We start from the raw sequence: 24,881 nt of genomic DNA, 5'->3' as shown, positions 1-24,881 counted from the left end.
TACCTGTGGGTGGATCCTAAGATTTGTCTTGGTACAAGAGTCAGATCCAACACCACTTCAACATCGACCGTCTAGATACTCTGGACATCGCTGAAGTTGGCTTTTGGGAACCGAGACTGCAACTGGGAAGAATCCTGCTGCTCCTGGTCTCATGGTCCTGCAAGTCTGCTGCAACGACTGTGCCTATGCTCCATACAGGTACTTCACAAGGCCTGTGGACATCCAAGACACCTGAAGAAATCTCCCTAGGATGAAGGAGGCACTTACTTGCAACTGCCTGCACTGCAACAAAGGTGACCGGTCTGCTGTTCCTGAGCTCCAACAGACTCCTAAAGGTTCAGCAACACAGGTGGTAGTTTTGCAACTCCCTCAAGGCCTGAACTGTCTTCCTAGCAAGTTGGATGGCAGGATCCCTCGTCAGAACTGCTGGACCAGTACCCCTGTGCATTGCATCAACTTTTTGTTACCAAGGCTTGTTGACTCTCTCCTCCAGCATCTCCTGCAGCCAAGATCTTCGCTTGCACGGCATCCTTTGCACCATGGGCCTTCATCTTTTGGTGGGCTGCTTGAGGTCCTCTTGTGACTTCTGTGCCTCCAGCCTATGGGTCGTCTTGAGGGTCGTCTTGAGGGTCTTCTTCAACTCCAGTGGGCTCCCCTGCCTACTCGGGGCCTGCCCTAGCTTGCCTGCTCGTGGTGAGTCACTTGGACCTCGCTTGGGATCGACCGTTCACCTTTTTCAACAACTGAGTATCTTGCCGCTGCCAAGGCTTGTTGGTGCCCTTGTTGGACACTGACCCCTTGACTCTCGACATCCGACGTGGGACAGCTCGTGAACGGCTCCTGGTCTTCCTCAGCATGGCCAGTTCCATACAGCTGCAACTACAAGGGCACTGCGAACTCTCCTGGATTCCCAACATCGGTGGACATTCATCTTTCGTGCCTCCTGGTCAGGTCACTCCTGGGTGGCATAGAGCTGCCCCTCCTGCCTGCAGGCACTTCTCATCTCGAATCCACCTTTGGGTTCCACCGGACACTTTCACCTTCTTTGCCAGCAGCATGAATGAATGAATGAATGAGGGGATTTGTAAAGCACAGGACTCACCCCAGCAGGGGTATCTCCGCGGTAGCAGCGAAACATAAAACTAGGCGGTGAAAAGATAGCCGGGCTAAAAAAGTTTGTTTTTCAGTAGTTTTCCGAATTTAAGCAAAACAGAACACGCACGTAGCACAATGGGGAGTTTGTCCAGAGGCGCGGGGCTACATAGGCAAAAGCTTTTCCACCTGCACGAAGCTTGTTAATCCAGGGTACCACAAGCAGAGCCTTTCCACTATCCTTTCCCTATCATCCCGACTGTCTGTTGGGATGATAGGGATCAAGACTATCGGTCATGTACCTGGGGCCATTGTCATTGAGAGTTTTTTTAATCAAACAACACATTTTAAACTTGATTTGGCTCTGAATGGGAAGCCAGTGTAGGTTTCTTAGTAATGGCCAGAAAACAGTTCTGGGTGGTTGATTTAGAGCCAATCGAGCTGCCGTACTCTGCACTACCTAAAGCCTATCTAGCATCCCCTTGTTCGCTGCACCTAGAAGTGCGCTGCAATAGTCCAGTCTGCTAATCATGAGGGCTTAGAGCATGGTCTTGTGTGCCGATAGGGGGAGAAGATCGAACACTCTTCTTAGAAGTTTTAGTAAACCTAAACAGCTACCTTACATGACAGCCACCTGCTCCTTCATAGCTAGAGAAGGGTTCAAATATACTCCTATGTTTTTTGCCTTGTGGGTAGGCACAGGAACAGGGCCTTATTATGCCGGCCACCAATCAGGAGACCAGAGAAGTTGAGCTTCGCCAAAAAGGAGGATTTCAGTTTTTTTGGCATTCAACTGGAGAAAGTACTTTGACATCCAGTTGGAGAGTGCGTGCATGCCTTCTGTGAACTTCTGTTTGGTAACATCCGAGTTGTTATCGAATGAGAACATGAGCTGCGTGTCATCGGCATATGAAAAGGGGACAAAGCTGTGATCTCTGATGATCTGTTCCAGGGGAGCCACGTATATATTAAATAACGTGGGACTAAGGCACGATCCTTGTGGCACCCCTTTGTTCAGAGGTTTGGCTCCGGAATGAAATTTCCCCAGGGTCACAGTTTGGGTGCATTGTTCTAGGAAGCTGAAAAACCACTGAAAGGCAGACCCCCACTTCACCGATTTCCGTTAATCTTTGTAGCAGTCTATGATGTGCCACAGTGTCAAAAGCTGAGGATAAATCCAGCAGCACCAAGTCTATAGCTTTGTCCTTATCTAGGGCCAGCTTAATAGCGTCTGTGACACCAAGCTAGGGCGTTTCGGTTGAGTGTTTAGGTCGAAAGTTTAATTGTGAGCGATCCAAGCATGGATGTGCTTCAATGAATTTCATGAGCTGCGCATTGATATGTCCCTCCATAAGTTTGCTCATAAGAGGAAGAAGGGAGATCGGGCGATAATTGGACAGTTCTGAAGATAAGTGAACCGATAGAAAGGGCAAGAGGCCGCACCAACAGGGCATACCATTTTACCGGCATTACATCACTGGGAGATCCTGATTTTGCTGCTTTCAGTAATTCTACTACTTTGGAGTCCTGAAGGGGAGGAAAACAGGCCAGCATGTTTCCTGCTCTGGACTGTATATGGGGTGCAGTGAGCATGTCACTGACGCCTAGCCTACTAGGGAAAGTATCATAGATTTTTTCAACCTTATCAACAAAGAACTCAAAAATATTGCTGCATAAGGTCTGGGAGGTAGGGATACTATTATTGCAGGCCTTAGGAGAAGTAAAAGATTTGAGAATAGTGAATAGCGGTTTCCCTGAGTTCTCAGCTTCAGTTAATTGTGCCAGGATATATCTCTTCCACGTCAGCTTGCTATTTTTATGATATGTATTGGAAGCTGCCTTAAAGATTTCTTTCACTGACTGGAGACGAGACTTGCGCCAGGTTCTTTCTAGTTTTTTTGCAGCCCGATTTTTCTCGTCTTAGTTTCTAGAGAGAACCACGCTGCCTCTTTTCTTTCCAGTTTGTGCTTTGATGGTTTTAGAGGCGCAATAGTATCTAAAGCAGACTCAATGACAAGATGAAGTTCATCGAGTCTACTATCAATATCTCTAGACTTAGCGTAGTCAGGAGATCTGAACGCCTGCCGAAAGCTCTCCTCTGAGATTTGGTACCATTGGCGTGATGCATTTCTTGTGTGAGTAGAGGTGACTCTGTCTGGTTTGGACAGTGTATCTGGAAGTTAAGAATGAAGTGATCTGACCAGATCATTGGTTCTGGGGGTAGGGAAAATATATTGGGTGAGTTCGTAAAAATTAGATCAAGAGTATGACCAGCTGTATGGGTTGGTCCTGTGTTGTTCATGACTAGCCCCAGCGAGGTCATGGTGGTTAGAACTGCACAGCATCAGCGTTTTCTTTAATTTCACTGTGTATATTAAGATCCCCAAGAGGAGAAAATGCTTAGAAGTAATAACATGGGGGTAATCCTTTCCATCAGTTTTAAGGAGAAATCTTTTAAGTGCCCTGGAGGGCGATATACTAGAGCGCCTTTCCAATAGTTCTCGGGAGAGAATTAAATTTTAAGAAGACAGATTTCACCAGACCTATCTTGAAATGTGTCTATCTTGGTAACTTCAATTGATAGTTTAAACACAATTGCAATGCCTCCACCTGCTTTGCCATCTCTATTTAGTTGCAGAATGCTTTACTATTCTGACAATGGCCGAGATAGAAGAGGGTTTCAACCAGGTTTCTGTTAGGAAACCTACATCTGGGGCCTGAGAGTTTAATAAATCCCAAATCTCAATGTAGTGTTTGGGTAGGGACCTAACATTTAGTAAAATTGTATTCCTAATCACGTTAGTTTCTGGAGTAGCCTTTTCCTGGGCCTCCCTTGAGGTGATAACCAACTGACTCTGGTAGTGACAGTATCTGCAGTCAAAAGGCCCCTCCAAGTCGGCAAGGCATGAATTAGCACAACATACAATAGAAGTGCCATCTCTCTCCCCTACTTGATGTATTTGTACAAGGTCTACATGAGTGTAAACAAACCTAGGTGTAAGATGGGAGTTCTCAGGGCCAGGGGTCCTGGCTCCTGGTGACGGTTGGGCGCCGACGAGCGCAGACGGGGTCACCTTAGGTGCACCCACTGTGCTGCCCGTGTCTGCTGCGTGTCTGCGTGTTACGGGGCATTAAATGGGCTTGCCAGGAAGGATTCGCACCATTGTCCCTGCCTCCCGAGGCCAGAAGTGGTAGGCCCAGAAGTGAGGGGATTATGGCTACTAGACCGCGCGCACTCTCCACACAAACTGTGTGTGCGTCAGTCACAAGATCAACTAAGGAAAAAGTTAAAATCCCCGTCAACACAAATCCCGTCAATCACACATCCCCTAACCTTCCCACCCAATGTAAAACAGCAAGTATAATTTTAAAATCTTTAAAACCACTTAAAAGTCACAAAGAGATGTGCTACTCGACTCTAAGTTTTACATTCGCCTGAAAGTCTCCATTGTGGTCTATGGCGGTTTCCGACGTCACTTTGCACCTATTCACCCAGCTGGGAAACATCGTTTACAATGCATGCGATTCATCAAATTCCATTACAATGCAAGTTGTTACAAAGACACGTTGTTACATTGCATGCCATTACAACGCAAGTCGTTACAACGACTTGCTGTAGGGGCAGAAGGTGTTGGATTTCTAGGATTTTCAATCCAACACCTTCCCTGCAGTTGCACACACTGGAGTTGGAATAGTAAATTATTCTATTCCAAACTCCAGCGCCCCCCTACAGCAAGTCGTTGTAACGATTTGCATAGTAATGGCATGCAATGTAACAACGCGCCGTTGTAATGGCATGCGTAGAAAATGCATGCGTTGTAACAAGTGCTATTCCGCCCAGCTTCCCTGGAGTTGTTATCATGGTTCCTGGGGTATCCATGGGTGGGGTGACTCTACAATCTTCCATGGGGTTTCTACAGGGTCTGCTGTGAAGAGTCCTTCTTCTTTAAAATTGCAACCAAGACTTACCAATAGATTTCCATTGAGTACAAGGTCATGTTCCCACTCTGCACATAGCCTCGGTGGGGTTCCTACATAGTCACTGTGGGTGGTTTCTTGGGTCCCCAACTCCTCTACGTCTTCTGGGTCCACTCTTGACTTAAGTCGTGGTTCACATTCCTCGGGGCAGATCTACAAGAAAGTGCCGCAGCGCGGCACCGCAATACCTTTGGCTGCGCCACGCTACAGCACTTTCAGAGCACAGGAATGCGACATATCTACAATGATATGTCGCATTCCTGTGCTCTCCCCTGCGCAGGCGCAGAAACAGCTTCCATGCGCTGGCGCAGGCACCCTTGCACCATGGTGCAAGGATGCCTGCGCCATGGGGAGATTGCTTTTGTGAAGGAAGGGGCCCCTTCCTGCACAAAACCAATCACTGCAGGCATTTTCCTCTTTCAATGCGTGCTGTAGAAGGCAGCACACATTGAAAGTGGGAAAAAACGAGGAGAAATGAAAACATTTCTCCTAATTTTGCTTGGCTAAGCCACCCCTATGGTGGTGCAGCAAACTGACGCATTTCCAGGTTTACGATTTCTCGTAAATCTGGAAATGCATCAGTGGACATGGGTGTTGCGTGGGAACACCCACAGCAACACCCATGTCCCGCCCCTAAAACGCAAAGTGTTGCATGAACAGCGGCGATATGTACAAGCACAGGTTAAATCACCCAGGGTGACTTTACCTAAGCTTGTAAATATCCTTTAGCAGGCTGTCCAACCGGTGCGTCACGCAATGTGATGCACCGGCGGCGCATTGGGGCTTGTAAATCTGGCCCCTCTATTTTACTATATCGTTTGGTCTCCTCCTGGAGACCACTGTGTATTCTGTGGTATTTATGTATTTTATTGACAAAGTATTGTGTGTATTGTGTTTATATCTCTAGGTAGGAGATAATACATTGTGTTAGGGAGAGTTGATAGTAAATATCTATTTTTTATAACTACACTGTGTGGTTCTTTTCCACTTAACTCATACCCTAATATTAAGAGCTGGTAAAACAAGCTGCTTTACACTCCTTCTGGACTAAGCCTGAGGGCTGCTGTCCACAGCTACCACTTAGAGAGCTTACTAAGGTTGTCAAAGACCACTAAAATCACCAGAAGGGTTGTCTGAATTAGTGCAGGATGCTACACTTGTTTAAGTGAGCACCATACACTAAGCCAGCCTCCTACACATATGAAATGTAAAACCTGGGTAGTCCAATAGGTTTATGTAACTGCAGCACACTCCTTTTCTAGAAGCCAGGATACCCTCCAGAGTGAAAACGCAAAAACACCATAGAAATTTCACATAACATAACATCAGAAATCTTGTGAACTACTCTGTATGGCCCACATCATTTGTCCTTCAAAGTTCTCGAGCTAACAGGCTTCAGCACAAACACTTCCTGACCTTCCCGATACCCAGTCAGCATAGCTTTCTGGTCAATTCAGACCATCATAAGCCCTTGGCCTGCCGACGTTTTTCCTTCACCTGATTCATGTATTGTGCCATCAACGTCCTGGGGCAAAACACACAGTCCACCGTATCCTTCAGTGGAGACTCTGAGGTTCCTTCTCACCCTGCTGTCACTAGAGTGAATGGAGCCCTCACCAGGTGTCCATACAGAAAGAAGTTGAACTCTACCCCCTTCTGCAGAATCTCACATGAGGCGGACATGAGACCTGGTAGGAGGTCCCTCTCCCTACTTAGGTTCTCTGGCAGACCTCCCATCATGCTTGTCAGTGTGTTACTGAGCTACTCCATTAAACCATTAGTTTTTGGGTGGTATGCCATTAAAAAGAGGTAGGTTACAGCACCATGCTCTCACATCTCTCTTATGTATGAGGAGGTTTCCCAGTCTGACATTACCATTCTTGGAAATCTGACCATAGAAAAGATACCCAGATGAGCTCTTGCTACCACTTGTGCAGTCATGCTCCTGATGGGTCACTGGGTACTTAGTGCCATGATCCACTACAACCACGACAAGCTTGTTGTCTGACTGTGGGGGGAGGACAAATAGAGCCCCAATGTCTATTCTCATCTTCTCAAAGGGAACACCCACAATTGAAGGAGGCCCTAGCAGTGCCTTCGTGTTCCCTGTTGACTTACCACTCACTTGGCAAGCACAACAGGTTCTACAGAATCTCTCTGTGTCTCTGTGCATTCCTGGCCGGTAGCAGAGAGAGTCTAACTTATCCTGGGTTTTTCTAAAACAAAGTATCCTCACAAGGGCATGTCCTGGGCCAGTGACAACATGAAGCTCCTGTGCACTTACAGACCCACTGGCCTGTTGCTAGAACCTGTCTCAGGATTTACCAGCTCACTATAAAGAAGGCCATCCTCCCAGCCAACTCGGTGCGGATTTATACAGCTTTTGCGTTGAGTTCCATTACTTTTTTTACACAGACCCAATGTAAAATATTTTTGAGGTTTGATAAACCGAAGCATATTGGTATTTGAGTTTTTCACAAGAAAAAGTAACACAAACCAGTGCACAGCCCTGCATTGCTTTATTATGTGTCAAGGAGGCATGCCATTGGTGATACATGGGCGTTCCCATGCTACCACTCATGGGGTTTGGCCCAACGTTCTATCTACCAATAATAGCTTACAGGGTTTCGCACCAAATATTAACGCCACTTGAAAGAAGGCATTAAAAGGGGTAATGCTTTCATTTCTCTTTTCTTTTTCGACTTTACATGTGTGCTGCTCTGTACAGCACACACACAAAGTAGGAAAAGTTTAAAATGTAGTCTGATTATAGTATTTTGGCACAAAGGTTTGTGTGTGTGTGCCGCTCTGAGGCAAAATCTCTGCAGATGTAGCACTTTCCTTCACGCTCCCTGTCACTCAACGCAGTGCAGCAGCTTTAGGTGCTGTACTGCGTTTCTGAAGGTCTGGAAACAATCCTGACTCCAGCACCTAGTTCACTGTATAACTCTCATCCTCCTTGCTCTCTGGAGCTGCAGAAGAAGCGATGACCTCCATGGCCAATGCCTTTTCGGAGCCTACTCTTTCCCATAAACCGGCCTAATTCCTTCTGAGACTGCTGCACAGTCTGTGCTCCAGTCCACTCAGCTGATGCTAACCAAGCCATGCAGGCTTCTGGGCCTTGCACCAAGCCTGGGGCAATGTAATCACTGTGCAAGAGACAACCAGCACCTTGCCTCTCTCTCATCCAAAAACAAACCATGGCTGCCTTGCCCTTACTTTCCACAGTGACTCAGGCAAGCGAGAACTACATATCTTCATCATTGGCTAACAAACCTATATCCTTGGGACCAGTTATATTTTCTTGAGCTTGAGATACTTCCACTCCACTATAGCCCTGTAAGCTCCAGTATCCATCAGGGCAGGCACCTGCCTTCCATTGAAACTGACTTCCTGCGCAAACCCCAGTGTGTTAGGATGAATGTGCTTCAGAGAATCTGGATCCCTCTCCCAGATGTCCATAGACACTAAGTTGACCACAACAGGGTCCTCTCGGGTCCCTTCCCCCATGTGTTGCTGGTACACGATCTGCACCTGACAGTCCCTTCTGTAGCATACCATATGGTAGCACTTACTACAAGCCACCACCTTGGACTTGGAGGAACCTTGCTGTCTCATGATGGTCCGCACCGGACACATTGTTACCCTTCCCTTCACCTGGGAAGTACGCCTGGTCTTTACCATCAGGTTTGAAACCAGTCTGAGGAGAATTCCTCTCCCCTTTGGGCTTCGACTCATGCTATTGTAGCCCCTTGTGAACAGCCTATTTCTCTGGATCTGTCCGTCACATCTGACAGGTCTTGCCTAAGTGGGGTAAGGCACTCCGCCATGAGTCGCTCTTTCACCATCACATGGTGTAGAGAAGAAAAATCCTTGACCTCTATCCAGGGAGAGGGAGTCTGTGCATGTTCTTCACCAGGCTCTAATGAAGCCTGGTGGGGAACATGCAAAGTGCGCATGAACTGTTTGGTCAGCCCAAGAAGTGCGCAATTAGGGAGTGCACACCACCCCTCCCCCTGCTCTGGCCAGCCCTGCCTTGTCCTTTCTCGCCATGCCCCGCAACTGACAACAATAAGAAAAATAAAATGATGATAGCAATATGTTATTATTATTTTATTTTTCCTTTTGAGAAGTGAGGCAACGCTCATTCACCTTAGTGGAGGAGCCGCCACTGCTCATTATATTGAACAACATAAAGCCTTTCACTTTTAGCAGTGGCAGAAGCCTATGATAAACATAAATGAAAGTAACACCATCACACTCTTCAACAAGTTACTAAAGCTTGCCTCCAGCACAATGGCTCAGTGATGCGGAGAACTGGTCATTTCTAACCTAAAATGTATTCCAGATGGCTTTCAAGAGGTAGACCTAAAGTTAACTCCTTGGTCAGAGATCACCTTAAACTAAGATTCCAAGGAGAGCCAAGGCACATGAGGGTAGGAATGCACCTCACAATGTGGACTCCATCAAATACCACATGGTACATGGCATAACGGGGTAGTAGTCTCACTCAACTACTCAAACATTGTTGTATCCACTGGCAGAAAAACAAAGGCATGTCAGTAAAGTATTCAGCAGGACAGGGTGGCAAAGATTTTCCAAGCCAAGCAAAGATTTTGTCTCTACATGGATCTCATGCAGGGTTCAGAGGTGAGTATTCTGGTTTACAGCACCTTTAGGAGGCCAGAGACAGCAAGTGTTTTGTAATAGGATGTTGAGCAGCATAACAATACCATTCATTTACTCACATACTCACTTATAACTCATTCACATGAGTCTTTTAACAATATTGTTACTCTTTACACATTAATCAAAAATGTTAGTCAGCAACATCCTTGAATAAATCTCAAAGATTTTACTTTGATATATGAATCTATCAAGAATGGATAGTGTTGGTTTACCACTAATGTGGAGGTCTTACCTGAAGGAAACGAGACCAGTGTAAATCAATGGGAAAAACACAATGCAGAAGATAAGCGGAATCAAGGCGTTGTCTATGGCCAGTTTCCCCCACCAGATCTTGGTCAGAAACATCTGTAATGAGAGAGAGAGTAAAATGGCAGCATTTATGGAAAGGATGAACAAAACATGAAAAGGAACGGACCAACTAAAGGCTGTCAGAGCTGCAGAGCGCTTCCCATTGTGCGTGTAACTAGGAACAGGAAGTTATGAAACAGGGCATGAAGTTTACAGGGGACAACGAGGACTTCTCTAGAAAATAAACTAGGACTAAAGTAGATTGGAGTACCTTCCTGCACATAAACTGTCCTCCGAGGCATATTTCTCTTTGTATGTCTGCCTGCAGAATGCAAAGATATTGCTTCTCAGGACACCAGCCTCTGGTATGAGAAGAGGGGTCCCAGTTAAGGAAAGATGCAACCGAGTTAATTAAATCAAATCACCAAAAATACATCTATAATGTTTAATTCACATTATAGGGAAAAAGCAACAATAATGGTTACATACAATTGTGGTTGTATAAGTGCCCCTAGGGGGAAAGGGGAACGTGCAGTTGTGAGGGTAGTGTAGGAAAGGATTGTGACAGTAAAAACACGTATATATCAAACATTAGTACCAATTCAATGAAAGATAAATAACAAAGCGGTGACAGTTCAATTCAATAATTCATGATACACATGCCCCATTGTCCGTACTGTACAGAAATAGTGGGTGGGAGGAGGCTGTGTAGTAAATCGGGGAGTATGTCGACGTTTCGACCCCAGAAGAAACAGGAATCAATGGAGTCCTTGTACATGGGTCTTCATCAGGACGGGGGGTATTGGGGCTAACAACCTGAATAAATCAGTGCTTCTGCATTGATGGTCGGGATAGGAATCGATAGGGAACATTGAATCATAGTGGGATGAATCCGGTTTCCCGATATATTGGGGGAAATATGGTCCGGACCCAGGGCATAGGAGACACCTCTACGCATCGATAAGCGTAGAAGGAAGTACCCAGTGTCCCCGAAGTAAAAAAGGAATACGTCCGCTTGAATCAGGACTTGTATCCGAACGGAAATGTATCCAGCGTCTCTGCGGGAGCCTCGAGGAGAACCAAGGCTCCCGCAGAGACGCTGGATACATTTCCGTTCGGATACAAGTCCTGATTCAAGCGGACGTATTCCTTTTTTACTTCGGGGACACTGGGTACTTCCTTCTACGCTTATCGATGCGTAGAGGTGTCTCCTATGCCCTGGGTCCGGACCATATTTCCCCCAATATATCGGGAAACCGGATTCATCCCACTATGATTCAATGTTCCCTATCGATTCCTATCCCGACCATCAATGCAGAAGCACTGATTTATTCAGGTTGTTAGCCCCAATACCCCCCGTCCTGATGAAGACCCATGTACAAGGACTCCATTGATTCCTGTTTCTTCTGGGGTCGAAACGTCGACATACTCCCCGATTTACTACACAGCCTCCTCCCACCCACTATTTCTGTACAGTACGGACAATGGGGCATGTGTATCATGAATTATTGAATTGAACTGTCACCGCTTTGTTATTTATCTTTCATTGAATTGGTACTAATGTTTGATATATACGTGTTTTTACTGTCACAATCCTTTCCTACACTACCCTCACAAATGCACGTTCCCCTTTCCCCCTAGGGGCACTTATACAACCGCAATTGTATGTAACCATTATTGTTGCTTTTTCCCTATAATGTGAATTAAACATTATAGATGTATTTTTGGTGATTTGATTTAATTAACTCGGTTGCATCTTTCCTTAACTGGGACCCCTCTTCTCATAACAATATATCACCCAGGTCCCAGTGACTTTATTGGGTTAACCCTTCTCCCTGATACCAGCCTCTGGTAGGCACACTGCTTTGCTGCAGAGACATGTTTAAAAGTCTTTGTAAATATGGCTTTGCATCAAAATACAAGGGTGAATGGATGGTCAAAATCCCATTGATAGAATGTCAGAAATTTAGCTTTATCTAACTTTGGACAAGGTAGCCTCCATTGCCCATCTTGGAAGTGACATTGCAGTAAACAAAGTGACTATTTCTGCTGTTTATTCCCTGCTTCAATAAAGAACTTTCAGACTTCGCTATAATCGACAGAGACATTCTCATCCAAGCCGTACGTAAAGTACCTTTCCAAGGACAAGCTAACTGCAGCAGGCTGAAGAACATACTATGCAACATTTCCCCTTCCATGTGCAGATGTTGTGAGCGCCCAAACCCAATGCAGTAAAAAGGGGGAGAATCAACAAATATATTCTGTAGCAAATTCTTCTTTCTATTTGCATTTCATTGATTGAAAGCTTGAGAGCCATGTACTAATAGAGTATTTTTTAAATGTATGTATTTATTTACTAATATAGGTAATGTATGGACCACTTTGTCCAAAGTCCTATAAAAGAGCAAAGAGTTATCCGTTCTTTGCTGGTAGTCCAGAGTCAACTCTCTGAGTTTCTGGAATCTAATAACCGTTTCCATGACTCTCAAACCGGCTTTAGAGCAGGATAAAGTACAGAGACCGCACTCTTGGAAGTTGCAGAGAGCGTTCGCGAAACCATAGATCTGCACAACGCAGCTATGCTGGTGCTGCTCGACCTGTGTGCAGGTTTTGAATCTATGGCACATCCGATAGTCGTGGAGAGACTTAATCATTTGGGAGTTTGGGGTACGGTTTTATCCTGGCTACAGTCTTTCCTGGAGAACCACACACAACAGGTTTATTTGCACCCCTTTGTTTTCACTCAGAAGCCTCTTGTGTGCTGGGTCCCTCAGGGTTCGGCATTGAGCCCTCTACTCTTCAACATGTACCTTACCCCACTTGCGACCTTGGTTGAAACTCTCGGAGTGAAAGTCATTCCCAGTGCTGATGACACCCAGCTGATGTTGTCTTTTAAAGAACATTCAGAGGCTGCTTTTTTTCAACTTTAGACAGTGCCTGAGAAACATCTCGGCGTGGATGACTCAAAACTGGCTAAAGTTGAACAGAGAGAAAACTGAGGTGCTTTTCTTTAATTAACCGGGTTCCGCCTCCTTCCATGCTTTGGTGGCCGCCAGAAGTGAATCCACTTCCTGTTCCAGTGGAGTTGGCAAGGAATCTGGGGGCATATTACCAACAACTAGCGATATTTATCGCTAAATGGGCCTAGCGAGTTTTTTTTATCGCCAAGCATCGCCGGATATTATCGCAGAGATAACGTGCTATTAGCAACGTTTATCTCTAAAGCGATAAAATATCCGGCGATAGCGGCGAAATGGGTCGATATCGCTGAGAATACAATGATATTCATGCATTAACACCAATAGGGTCTTAGCCATAATATCCACCTCCCAATTGGATATAATGGCTAAGAACTGGTCTGAGCAGGTGTTAGCTTTTGGAGATATTCGAGCTTAGCGTGAATATTTCCATCACTACACCTGCATTGATAATAGTCGATAGCGATGTTAACGACTGCTTACAGTCGCTAACAGGTTGGGTACGCCCAGTTTGCATGTCAGTAGCAATAAATATCGCTGACATGCAAAGCGGGCCCCAAACCGCTCGCTATCGCCTACAAGCTTAGCGACAGCTTGCTAATAGGGCGATGAAATTATCACCGCTTAGCGGCCGAAAACGGCCGCAAAAGCGGCGATAATCTATTATCGCCCGCCTTGATAATATGCCCCCTGGGTTTCAAATTCGATAATGCTGTCTCCTGTAAGGCCCTGTTCAGTCAGATCTCATCCACATGTTTCTGGAAGCTGCAAACCCTGAGGAAATTCCTCCACTTTCTCCTGTTGGATTGTAGGAGGACTGTAGTTCAAGCCTTCGTTACATCTTGCCTGGACTACTCTAACAGACTTTACTTAGGTCTCTCAGCATACTTGATCCGCAGATTACAAATGGTTCAGAATGCTGCAGCTAGATTGATCTGCAAGGTGCCTTTCCGTCATTCCATCTCTCCCCACTTGCAAAATCTTCACTGGCTGCCCATCAGTAGCAGAATTTAATTTAAGGCACTCACTATGGCACCATGGGTCGGGCCCGCAATATCTGAAATTCAGATTACAAAGCTACCGGAATGACCAGGTCCTGAGATCCAACCACTTGAATCTGCTCACTACTCCCCGCTTTTGTAAGGCCAGGATAGGCCGCAGACCCTTTGCGGTCAGAACAGCAAAGCTCTGGAATACCATGCCTTTACATATCCGTAAAACGGAAACAAAATCAGCTTTCAGGAAAGCTTTGAAGACCTGGCTATTCAACCGCACTTTGCCCTTGGTCATGTGCCATTGTGCTTCTCTGCAGCCATAGTGCCGGGACACCACCGCTGGAGGTGTTCCAAATAAGTAAATAAATGTATGTAAATCTATGCCGGATTTGTATTTTGCTAGAATTTCCACGAGTTCTTTGACTTATGCTGCTTGGTATTGAATTTGTATCCTTATTGATATTACAAATTAATGACCCAGTTTATGTATTTCTGTAACTGAAATACTTTAAGTAAATCTCTAAATTAATTTTAGCCCCTTGCCTGTCGTTCTTTAACAGATATGCTATCCACTCAATAAGCCGTGCTTCAAGATTTGATTCCTGGAGAGACGGGTCCAGTGGTGAGCTCCATAGTCTAATAGAGACAACAATGCTCCTGGTCCAGTTTCAGTGTGCACAAGAGAGCACATCTGCTGTGGATTTACATGTTGACAATGGCAACGCCTATACTCCACCCATGTAATACCTATCTGATGCAAGGTAACACAAGGCAGAGCTGTTTTTGCAAAGCCACACAAATTGGGCTTTGTAACTTTCAGAATGGATTTTGTTTCGGGCTGTGCCAAAAGAATGATGCAACCTGGATGCAAAATGTTAGTAAATCTGGGCCTTATAATATTTTGCTGCTTACAGTATTTTAACATTAAACAATATATAGACTTCAGTGGGCTTCTTGGAGTATTTCTTTTTTACCACAGAACCTAGATAAACAAGTATCACAGGTACTGGTATGCAAACCAGCTAAAAATTGTAGTCATTGTTAAAGATTTAAAGCTCCTCATATTCTTTGTTCCTGTGAAGGATGCTGTATTGATTGAAATTAAAATAAAGAAATGTAAAAAAAGTGGCAGCAGAACCAGAAGACCAGTTGGGTCAGAAGCCGCTAACTGATCCAAGAGGCATGTCTCACTGTGGCTAATGAGCCTATGAACATTGTTCAATCAATGGATTGTGGCTTTATTAAATATGGGGGAAATATACTGGTAGGACTCACGCATTAGGTAAACGTATGATTTCAAGGAGTTTACATATTAAAGGAAGGTGAATGATCAAGATCGAGGTTAGGCTTCTAGAGGAGTCGTGGGAACGGACCTGTTTTTAGGGGGAAATGGAAGATGCCTTCAAGAGCGAGGCGGGCCTCCTTTCCACCAAAGTGATTGGATTGACTTCCCAAAGAAGGGCTCATCCAGTGCTTAATTTGAGCCGGTGGTTTCCAGTGCTCAGCACCAGAACTTAATTGTCAACATCAGCACTTATGAGAGTTTGCCACTTGGTGGCGCTGTTTGTCTAATTTAGCGAAGAGCATAACTACAGTTGTTTATTAATTTAGTACTACACATTAAAAATGACTACTACCTGGCACTCAAGACATTCTTATGGCTTTGGGTGGCCTGGAATAGTTTGAATTGTCACACTTGTAGGAGTGTTATGGTTAAAACAATCAGTCAGGGTTTGTGAAGATCACTACTCACCCATGGGGGTCTCCAGGCACTGGGGGAGGGAGTGGCCCAATCTGGTGGGGTCAGTCGAAGAGACAGGTCTTAAGGTCCTTCATGGACTGGTGCAGTGTCATGCTCAGTAGGAGGTGAAGAGGGAGTTCATTCCAGGACTTGGCTGCTACGTAGGAGAGGGATCTTTCGCCTGCTCTGGTCCTTTGATAGCGTGGGACGATGGCTAGGGAGAGGTCGGCTGAGCGAAGGTTTCTACCGGGGGAGTGGAAGGAGATTTGGTCATTGAGGTATTGTGGTCTGATGTTGTGGAGGGCCTTGTAGGCGTGTGTGAGCAGCTTGAACATTATCCTTCTTTCGGCAAGGAGCCAGTGAAAGTCTCAGAGGTGTTGGGTGATGTGGTTGTGTCATGGGATTTCGAGGATTAGTCCGGCTGCGGCATTCTGGACGGTCTGGAGTTTGCGGAGGAGTTTTTTGCTGATTCGGGCGTAGAGGGTGTTGCCGTTGTCCAGTCTGCTGGTGATGAGTGCATTTGTGACGGTGAGCCAGGGAAATCCACTTGAACGTCTTGTGCAGTACTCAGAGGGTGTTGAAGAATGCATAGGATACTGTGCTGATACTGTGTTGATCTGGTGATTCATGGGGAGTGAAGAGGTGAGTATGATGTCTGGTTTGCATGCGTGGTCACACGCAGTGGGTGAGTTTCTAGGACAGGGCATCACCAGGTGTTGTCCCAGGTGGAGGGGGTGGTGCTGAGGATGAGAACTTCTGTTTTCTCTGAGTTAAACTTCTGGCAGCTGTTGCTCATTCAGGTCGTGACAGCTTGCATCCCTTCTTAGAGGTTGCACCTTGTGGTATTGGGTTCCTTGGTGAGGGAGAGGATGAGCTGGGTGTCATTGGCGTAGGAGACAATGCTTAGCCCGTGCCTTCAGATGTTGGTTGCAAAGGGGGCCTTGTAGATGTTGAAGAACTTGGGGCTGAGGGAGGACTCCGAATCTGATCTCTGTCGGTTCTGAGAGGAAGGGCGGTAGTCATATTCTCTGTGTTCTGCCTGAGAGGAAGGACCCTATCCATGCTAACGCTTTTCCTTGGATGCCAGCCTTGCGGAGTCTAGTCGCTAGTGTGCAGTGGGAGACAGTTTTGAAGGTAGTTGTGTAGTAGTTGTGCTGGTGCTTTCATTTGGAGAGTGGTTGCAGGGGGCAATGGGTAGTGCAAGCTCAGTGACCGCCTGAAGAGAGCCCTGTCGCTTATTTTATTTGACAAATTAAGCACTGGCGGCTCATCAGAACTGACAAAAATTTTGTTAAGGTGATTGATTCAGTAAGTACATGTGGCAGTGGTTGAATGAATCAGACAGTGAGCAGGTGACTGAATAAGTCAAAATTGAAGAGCGGTATGCTTTACGAGAAGTGAACAGCGGTCACAACACTTTCTCAAGAAGTCTCCGTTATCTCAGGGAAATCTCCCTCATTGGCTCCTCAGCCCTTCATAATCGAGGTGCTGCCCTAAAAGAGGCCACTCAGTGGTTTATGTGTGTGCAACTCTTTGTGGGCTTATGTGAGTGCTTCTATCTGTTGGCGTGGGGTGGAGTGGAGTGCCTGTTTCTGCGTAGAAGTGTGAGCATAGATCTGTGTGCATGTAGAGGTGGGGAAAGTTTAAAATCTTATATATGTGAAAGGGCACATTACACCCAACTACAGAGCACAATGAAGATATTCACTAATCCTTGTTGATTCCACAGCTGACAACTTGTTGGCCACAAAAACACTTGTACACAATCACAAAATGACACTAGAAGCCATATACAAAGGCTTGCACATAAACACACTTCTTATCAAATGTATGCCATGCAGAGAAAAACAAAAGTGCACAGTCTAACATTTGTACAGGAGCAGAACCGCATATAAGTTTGCACAATCACACAAAGACAAAATCGCCATACACATCAAATCACAAACACAACAGCATGCAAACGCTTAACACAGTCACACATATAACCGTTTACAAAAACTTATACACAGCTAAGGGATAATGCTCGAGAAAGTAGACAACTTACTTTTGCTCTCACATATGTAATGCCCCACATTCACCTTCTGCCTGGTGAAGGTGTCTGTCCCTCACCCTCTCTCGCCCCCCCCTGCATCTCTCTATGACCCCATCCCTTGCCCAATCCCTTTTGTATTGTATCTCCCTCCTCTCTACAGGACTTTGAGGCTTTGTAGCTAGGTTCACCCTATGCAGGTACATACAAGGGGCCACAGGTGAACCGGATGCCCTCACCCACCTGCACGCCTCCATTTGACATGAAACTCATGGCCTCAGCGTTCAGAGCCAGCTGCAGGCAGGTGGTGTTTCCCCAGGATGAGGACACTCGAGTCAGGAGCTGCTCAGCACGCGCTTCATTCTTTCTGGAGCACTCTGAGAAGACACCTGCAATCAGCATAGGGACATAACAAACTGTCAGTAATGCTGATACATGGAAAAAGCATGCATGAGGAGGCAAAGATTATAGGAATATGATTGTGGAAAATGCAATAACAAACCCAACAACCACTATCCAGAACAGAACCTGACACATCCGAAATACCCAACTCATCCCATGATCTCAGCATAACACATAATGTTGTGATATATTGTCATAGTTCTCCAAGATGCTGTTTAACAATATAGATATTATGTTGATGCTGAGTTTTTTCAAGCACAACAGCAGGCTCGGGTGGTGTTACTAGGTGTGCAGCCAATGATAACTTACTCTTGCTGTAAGTGAAGGAGGGATGCTCACAGATCTCTCAATGCCTCAACAGTCCTCACATTTGAATGTTTACAGGCAAACTTTCCCTTTATGATTCTGAAACATACATAGTCCTGCATGTGTAAATGGCCAGAAGTCATATGAGCTCCACTATCTACCATCCCTGCACCCAGAAACCTATGAGTGTTGCTTCATACTGTCTTAACTTGTATTTGCTCGGTGCACAGCTTTCACTGGTGAGGCATCATAGCACAGTTGCCGTGCCTGGCGGATTGCAAGTTGGAACTTTCATATGTGGTGCAAGGGTGGGTGAGTGACAAGTCCTATGGGAAAGAGTTAGGTGTTGTGCAATATGCTCCTAGTATGACACAACAGAGTGGACATTGCATTTAAGTGTAAAAACAGAATATTAATGTGTCTTAGATTGTATAAGCATTATGTCTTTCATGCATAACTCAGGAGGACTGGGCATTCTTTAGTTGTAGATTTAGTCTTGATGGCTTGGGTCCTTTTCCTAAGGGCCATCGTATTTGCTTAGGGTAATACTGAAACTAAGGTGTGGCTTCTCCCCAATGCAGTGTTACAACCTGATTTGGAAATATTCCCCTAAATATAGAATAAATAAAATTATGACCATAATATCGCTGTCAAAATAGAATGACTACAAAAATACTGTGGGCCAAAATAACGAAAGTAGGCACTGCTCTTTTTTTCTGTTCTACCGTAGTATCAACGTTTAAAATATGGTTTACTTTAATATAGTCTTTTATGGTGCTTTATTGTATTGTGTTATGTTTTGTGTTTTGTCATATATATTATTGTGAAATGCTTTTTACTTTAACCCTTTTGCTGCGGCGGCAATTCCGCCGCAGCACTAGGGGGTTGGGGGGGCCGCGCGGCGTCGCCATGCTCGTGACAGACCTGCTCCGTCACGAGCCTCGGGTGCGCTGTGCTGATGACAAACCGGTACCGTCACGGCCCTGCCCGCTCAATTGAACGCTCAGCGCAGGCGCGCCGAGTAGGCCGTGACAGAACCGCTCCGTCAGCACAGCGCGTCCGTGGCTGGTGACAGAGCGGTTCCGTCACCAGCATGGGAGGGGTTAAAAAAAGAATGTGATGTATATTTCTTTGGGTTGTTGAAGTTATGGAGGGTTGGGTCTGTATTGCTTTTTTATTTATAATAATGTTAGTTAATCAATGTGTTAATCATGTTATATATTTTAATTCTTATTCGTTTTAATGTTTAACACTTTATTAAATGAGGTATTGTCTATTCATTTCGGATTGTGGGGTTTATGAGGGGATCCAATGGATAGTATTTTAAATAACATGTATTAAATTGATAGAAATTGATTAATGTATTCATTATGCACATTCTAATTAGACCGTAATTGCATATTTAATTACTTTTCAAATTGAAGAATATTTGTTTATATATTTTTTTAATAAAAGTATTTTTGTTAATGTGGGAAGAAAGGGTGGAATGAGTATAGCAATTTTTCAAACAACATTCACAATTAAAAATGTAAATTTAGAAAAATAGATCTTGTTTGATTTAATACTGCAGATTGTTTAGGTTTGACTTTTTATGTGTGAATCTTAAGGATATTGTTTATCGGAAACATGCATTTACCAGTTTGAATCTTATTTAACAATTCAAGTATATTTTTAGAAATATAAAAAATAATTTTCTCCATTTTAAGATGCATTTTATAAAGTTTATATATTAATTTGTATATTATATTTTTATGTTATGTATTTTTTAAAACATCTTATTTATTTAAACAATTTTTTTAAAATGACAATATACATTTTACATTAAATACATATACTTAGAAATGCAATGTGAATGTTTTGGAACAACAAAATGTTTGTAGTTAATATTCTTTTGGATATATTTATAATTACATTTTTGCACAGCAATACTCTTCGGTCAGATTACAGAAATAACACAGGAACACTTTTCAAGCATCAAAACTCAGAATTGTGGGGAATACAGACTGATCCCCAAGAGAGGAAGGAAGGATCTCACTGGGTTGAGTAAGAAAGGGAGGAAAGAAGTGATGTGGTAAACAGGTGGAGAGAATAGGGAAACTGTAGGAAGCTCACTCTCTATATAGTTTACTAAAATTAAGTACACAGTGCAGAGAGACCTTTGAATCCCCAAATGGTACACAGAGGTAAAAGCAGATAATTCTAATGCTTCTTTTGTAGTAGTGTGGGTGAACAGTTATGCTTGTAAGAGGGTAATGCAAAGCCTTAGTTTTACTCCAAGAGGCAAAAAATGAGACACACACTGAAGTATAAATCCGAGACCAATTTATAAAAATATTATCGATTTTCTATGATTTTTAAGACCAAGAACACATTTCTAAGGAATTTTTTGAGTTAAGATTTTTCGACGTTAAGAAAATATGTCACTTTTGTGCTCAATTACCCTCAATAGGCATATACAATCAGGCAATGCTTTCATACAGTTCACTATCTTGTTTAGGTTGATGTTAGGACAAGCTCTAAAGTTCAAACAAGAAAAGTTCGGGTGCATCCTGGATCCGGCAGGAGCAGAGTGCTGAGGGTCTTGGAACCTGGTGTGCAAAGATGAAGCGGGCTACTTGAAAGTACACTACACAGGAGGACTTACAGGTAAGTCCGATGGGGCTCCATTGAGGGAGGAGTTGGATAGAATTGGACCACTGGAGCACAGCTGCTTAGTCGGTGCCAGGGCCGGTGGGGGCTGGGTGCAGAGCAAACAGGTGAGCCGGATGTCGTGCATCTTGAGGTCAACGCGGTCAGGAGCAGGCAACTTGGAGAGGTGATCTTCCGACAGCTGGGCCACACCAGAATTGGGTCTCAGGTGTCTCGAGGTTCCTTGACGGGTGCTTGCTTCTGGTGCTTTGGGAGTCCGGTGTGGACTCTTCTTCTTGGTGTTTGCCATTTTGGATCTGGTACCCTGGGTATTAGTATGCTGTGGCTCTGGTAGGTCCTGGTGTCCCCAAACTTGGTGGTGAGACAGATCGAGCCCTCCGGAGCAGATGTACCTTTTTCTTGCTTTGGTGCTGCGTCGAGGTCATCAGGGAGCAGAAAGTCGACAAAACAAACTTCATGGGATTGGGGCCTGTGGAGTGCAGGGGAGTAATACCTTCACTTCAAGAGAGCTTCCTCGCAATTTCTTGAAGTACTCTGGCGTTCTTGGAGTCCTATAACACAACAAAGAGAGGAGTACCCCCTGCAGGCGTAACAGAGAAAGTCTCTGTGCCTAAAGCTTAAGGCTTCAAGAATAGCTTGGGCCCAACCCATATGTGGGACAAAGCATGTCCTTTATGAAGACCCCTCACTCACCAACCTAGTCGGTGACATGCTTCATCATCGGGGTCCCACCCCGTAGGCCGAGTGCCAACGGGGTGTGCTTCGACACCTGATTACAGTGGAGCGGGTAATAGTTTCTTTTATATGTGCAGTGACAAAACGGTGGTAAGTGATTTAAAAAAGGGGCCAGTACTACTCACTCCAAGACTTTATTCTTGAGTGACTGGACACCTTATAAAAGAAGTGTGACACCTATGCCTAATTAGGTAGGCTTCTGTGTTCAAGACGCATCGTGTATTAAAATAGCGACGTGTGCTATGTGAATTAAAAGGTCGGTCTACATGTTTCAACCATCAAACAATTGTAGGTATTCGTCAGGACCAGTGACAGACCAGGGTGGTCCGCACACCCTAAGGTGCCTCCTGCCCTTGGTCAGTGAAAGTTGGAAACACAAAAAGTATGTTTCTTATGCTAAATTTCTCTATCCGGTCTGGAAGAAAAACCTGTGGAAAGAAGGTTCCAGAATGGTGGGTGGTTGGGACCACAAAACAAAGGACATACAATGGTATACGGAACATAAAGAGGCAGTACATAAAACTTATAAAAGAGGGAGTGCCAGCCCTCCAGTATGCGTGACAGGTATATAACACAGTCAATCTCCGCAATCCCTGTAGTGCCCTACGTACACGTGGGCATGTGGGTGAGGCGGGCACGGATTGTATGACTGTGGCGGTACACACAAGTCGGTACCTGGGTACTAGCACCGTATTCTACGATATTGCCCTCGGGAGAGTTAGCTTAATGCAGATTCGTAATAGCACTTCAAAAAGAGGATGGTGGTATTGCTCTGGATGCTGAACCGCTAGGCCTACACAGACTGTTAATCTATCGATTTTGTATGAGGGTACCTAGGTTTTTATGAAGCGCCATGCTTACTTGAATTGCGGAGAGATACCGCTTCACAGGCGTCCGGTTTCCAAGGGCGATGCTTACATCACCTGGGGAGTGACAATCAGAGTGGGCGCGAAAACGCCGTCAGTGGATACATTTCTAATCACGTAGGAAGACATAATCCAAGGGGATCGTGTCTGTTGTCGCTTACTTGTGGCTTCTGCTCCTCAGTCGGTAAACCTACTTGGTTACCACAACGGTACGCCCATGGGAATCCCTGATGCGTACTGAGACAGAGAGCTAGATAATGGGAACGCTGTCTTCCTAGAGAGGGCGTGGTTTGGCCAGGTCACGTGGGTTGGTGGAGCCAATTACGGGGCTGCGGTTCCAAAGTGAGGCTTGGAACGCGGTAACTATGGAAACCATGCACGCCCATAGCTATTACCGAGATTGGGCGGCTTGACCGAAGCTCAGTTCGACCGTTCGTTTTTACCGGGCAAAAACACGGTATCGGTGGAAAGAAAATGAAAGGGAGGTTCAGAACGGAGTGTGTTGCACCTATAGTTCTTTACTAATGACGGTAGGATGAGGCATCTCGTCTACAGGTATTAAATGGGGAAGACGAATAAAACACAGTTAGTAACCAAATCCTTATCTACAATTATAGAAATCTTGCTATGCCTATTGGCATAGACGGTAAAACCTCAGGCTCTGCGTTAAGGGGTGAAAGCAGACAATAAATGCAAATTTACACCACAATCGAACCCCACGGGATATTATCATTCAGACCTGTCCTGTGGGTGGACAGCCTATAAACCCATCTTTGCTCTTTTTCAAAAAGACGCTGTGTCAGGTTGTGACCTGGGTTTACTTGTTCAATAACTGTCCATTGAAGGTCGTCAGGTGTATGTCCTGCAGACAGATAGTGTTCTGTTAGCCTGTTCATGGACTTCTTACACCTGATCGTGCTTCTATGTTCCCCTATCCGTACTTTGACCTTCCTGTTGGTCATACCAACATAGTGTAGGTTGCAGGGGCACGTTATTCGGTAGACCACATTTTCGCTGTTGCAATTGGTGTGGCCTCGTATTGTCCAGATCTTCCCTGGTTCCAGTTGTAGGGCTTGGGTGTTCGTTGTCAAAGGGCAGACGCTGCAGTTCCCACATTTGTAGTGGCCGGTGACTTTCGGTAGTCCCCAAGCGTTCAGTACAGTTTCATTCTCCACAACTTTTGTTGCTGGTCTAGTGTTCACCACCGCATCCTTAATACTCCTCGCCTTCTTAAAAGAGAAGAGGGGTTTGTCCCAATGCATTTTGCCGGAGTTGAGGATTGACCAGTGTTTATTTACTATCCTGGTTACATCATTGGAGATCGTGTTATATGTAGTAACACATGTGCGAGGGGTGTCCTCCAAAGTTTTCTCTAGATTTTCCAACAACGCTTCCTGTGGTTGGTTGCGTGCACGCTTTTGGCTCTTATTTAGGATCTTGTCTGGATGTCCTCGGTCCTTTAATTTCAGGGTGAGGTCACTGGCTTGTTCCTTGTAGTCTTTTAATTTACTGCAATTCCTGCGAATGCGTAAATATTGTCCGTATGGAAGATTCTCTCGCAAAGGCCTAGGGTGTAAACTTTCGAACCTAAGCAGATTGTTCTTTGCTGTGGGTTTATAGTGTGTCAATGTCTGAAAACTTCCATTCTCTTTCCTGATGACGAGGTCAAGGAACACTAGAGAGCTATGGTCTTTGACATAAGTGAATTTCAAATGGTCATCACAAGTGTTCATCCAGTTGAAAAAGGAAACTAGTGAATCCTCTGAACCACTCCAGATTGCCAGCACATCATCGATGTACCGTTTCCATAATAGGATGTTGGAGCTGTAGGGGTTTCTTTCACTCAGTATAAACTTCTCTTCAAAATCATGGACGTAGAGCCCAGCCACGCTGGGGGCAAAAGTGCTCCCCATCGAGGTACCACCTGTCTGGAGGTACAGTGCACCCTCAAACTCAAAATAGTTCCTTTTCAATGCCAACCTCGCACACTCCAGAATGAAGTCTCTTGGGGTTCTGGATGTCCAATCCTCATTTGATAGAGCCTTTTCAAGTACCTTTAAGGTTGCGTCCTGAGGGATGCTAGTATACAAACTCTCAATGTCAAAACTCACCAGAATCGTGATCTCATCCACA

General features: G+C 45.0%; 1 protein-coding gene across 1 annotated transcript in view; it reads right to left on the bottom strand.

The window, feature by feature from the left end:
- Positions 1-24,881, bottom strand: part of LOC144773615 (transient receptor potential cation channel subfamily M member 2-like) — a 531,293-nt gene that overhangs the window by 309,645 nt on the left and 196,767 nt on the right. Inside the window, exons 15-16 of the mRNA XM_078658758.1 lie at positions 18,034-18,179; positions 9,992-10,104 (exon numbers count right to left, since the gene is read on the bottom strand). Of these exons, the coding sequence (XP_078514884.1) occupies positions 9,992-10,104; positions 18,034-18,179 (259 nt within the window). The remainder of the gene's footprint in view (positions 1-9,991; positions 10,105-18,033; positions 18,180-24,881) is intronic.

This window comes from Lissotriton helveticus, chromosome 8 (genome assembly GCF_964261635.1).
Source record: "Lissotriton helveticus chromosome 8, aLisHel1.1, whole genome shotgun sequence".
NCBI classification, from domain to species: domain Eukaryota; kingdom Metazoa; phylum Chordata; class Amphibia; order Caudata; family Salamandridae; genus Lissotriton; species Lissotriton helveticus.
This window is presented reverse-complemented; position numbering and strand designations above follow the sequence as displayed.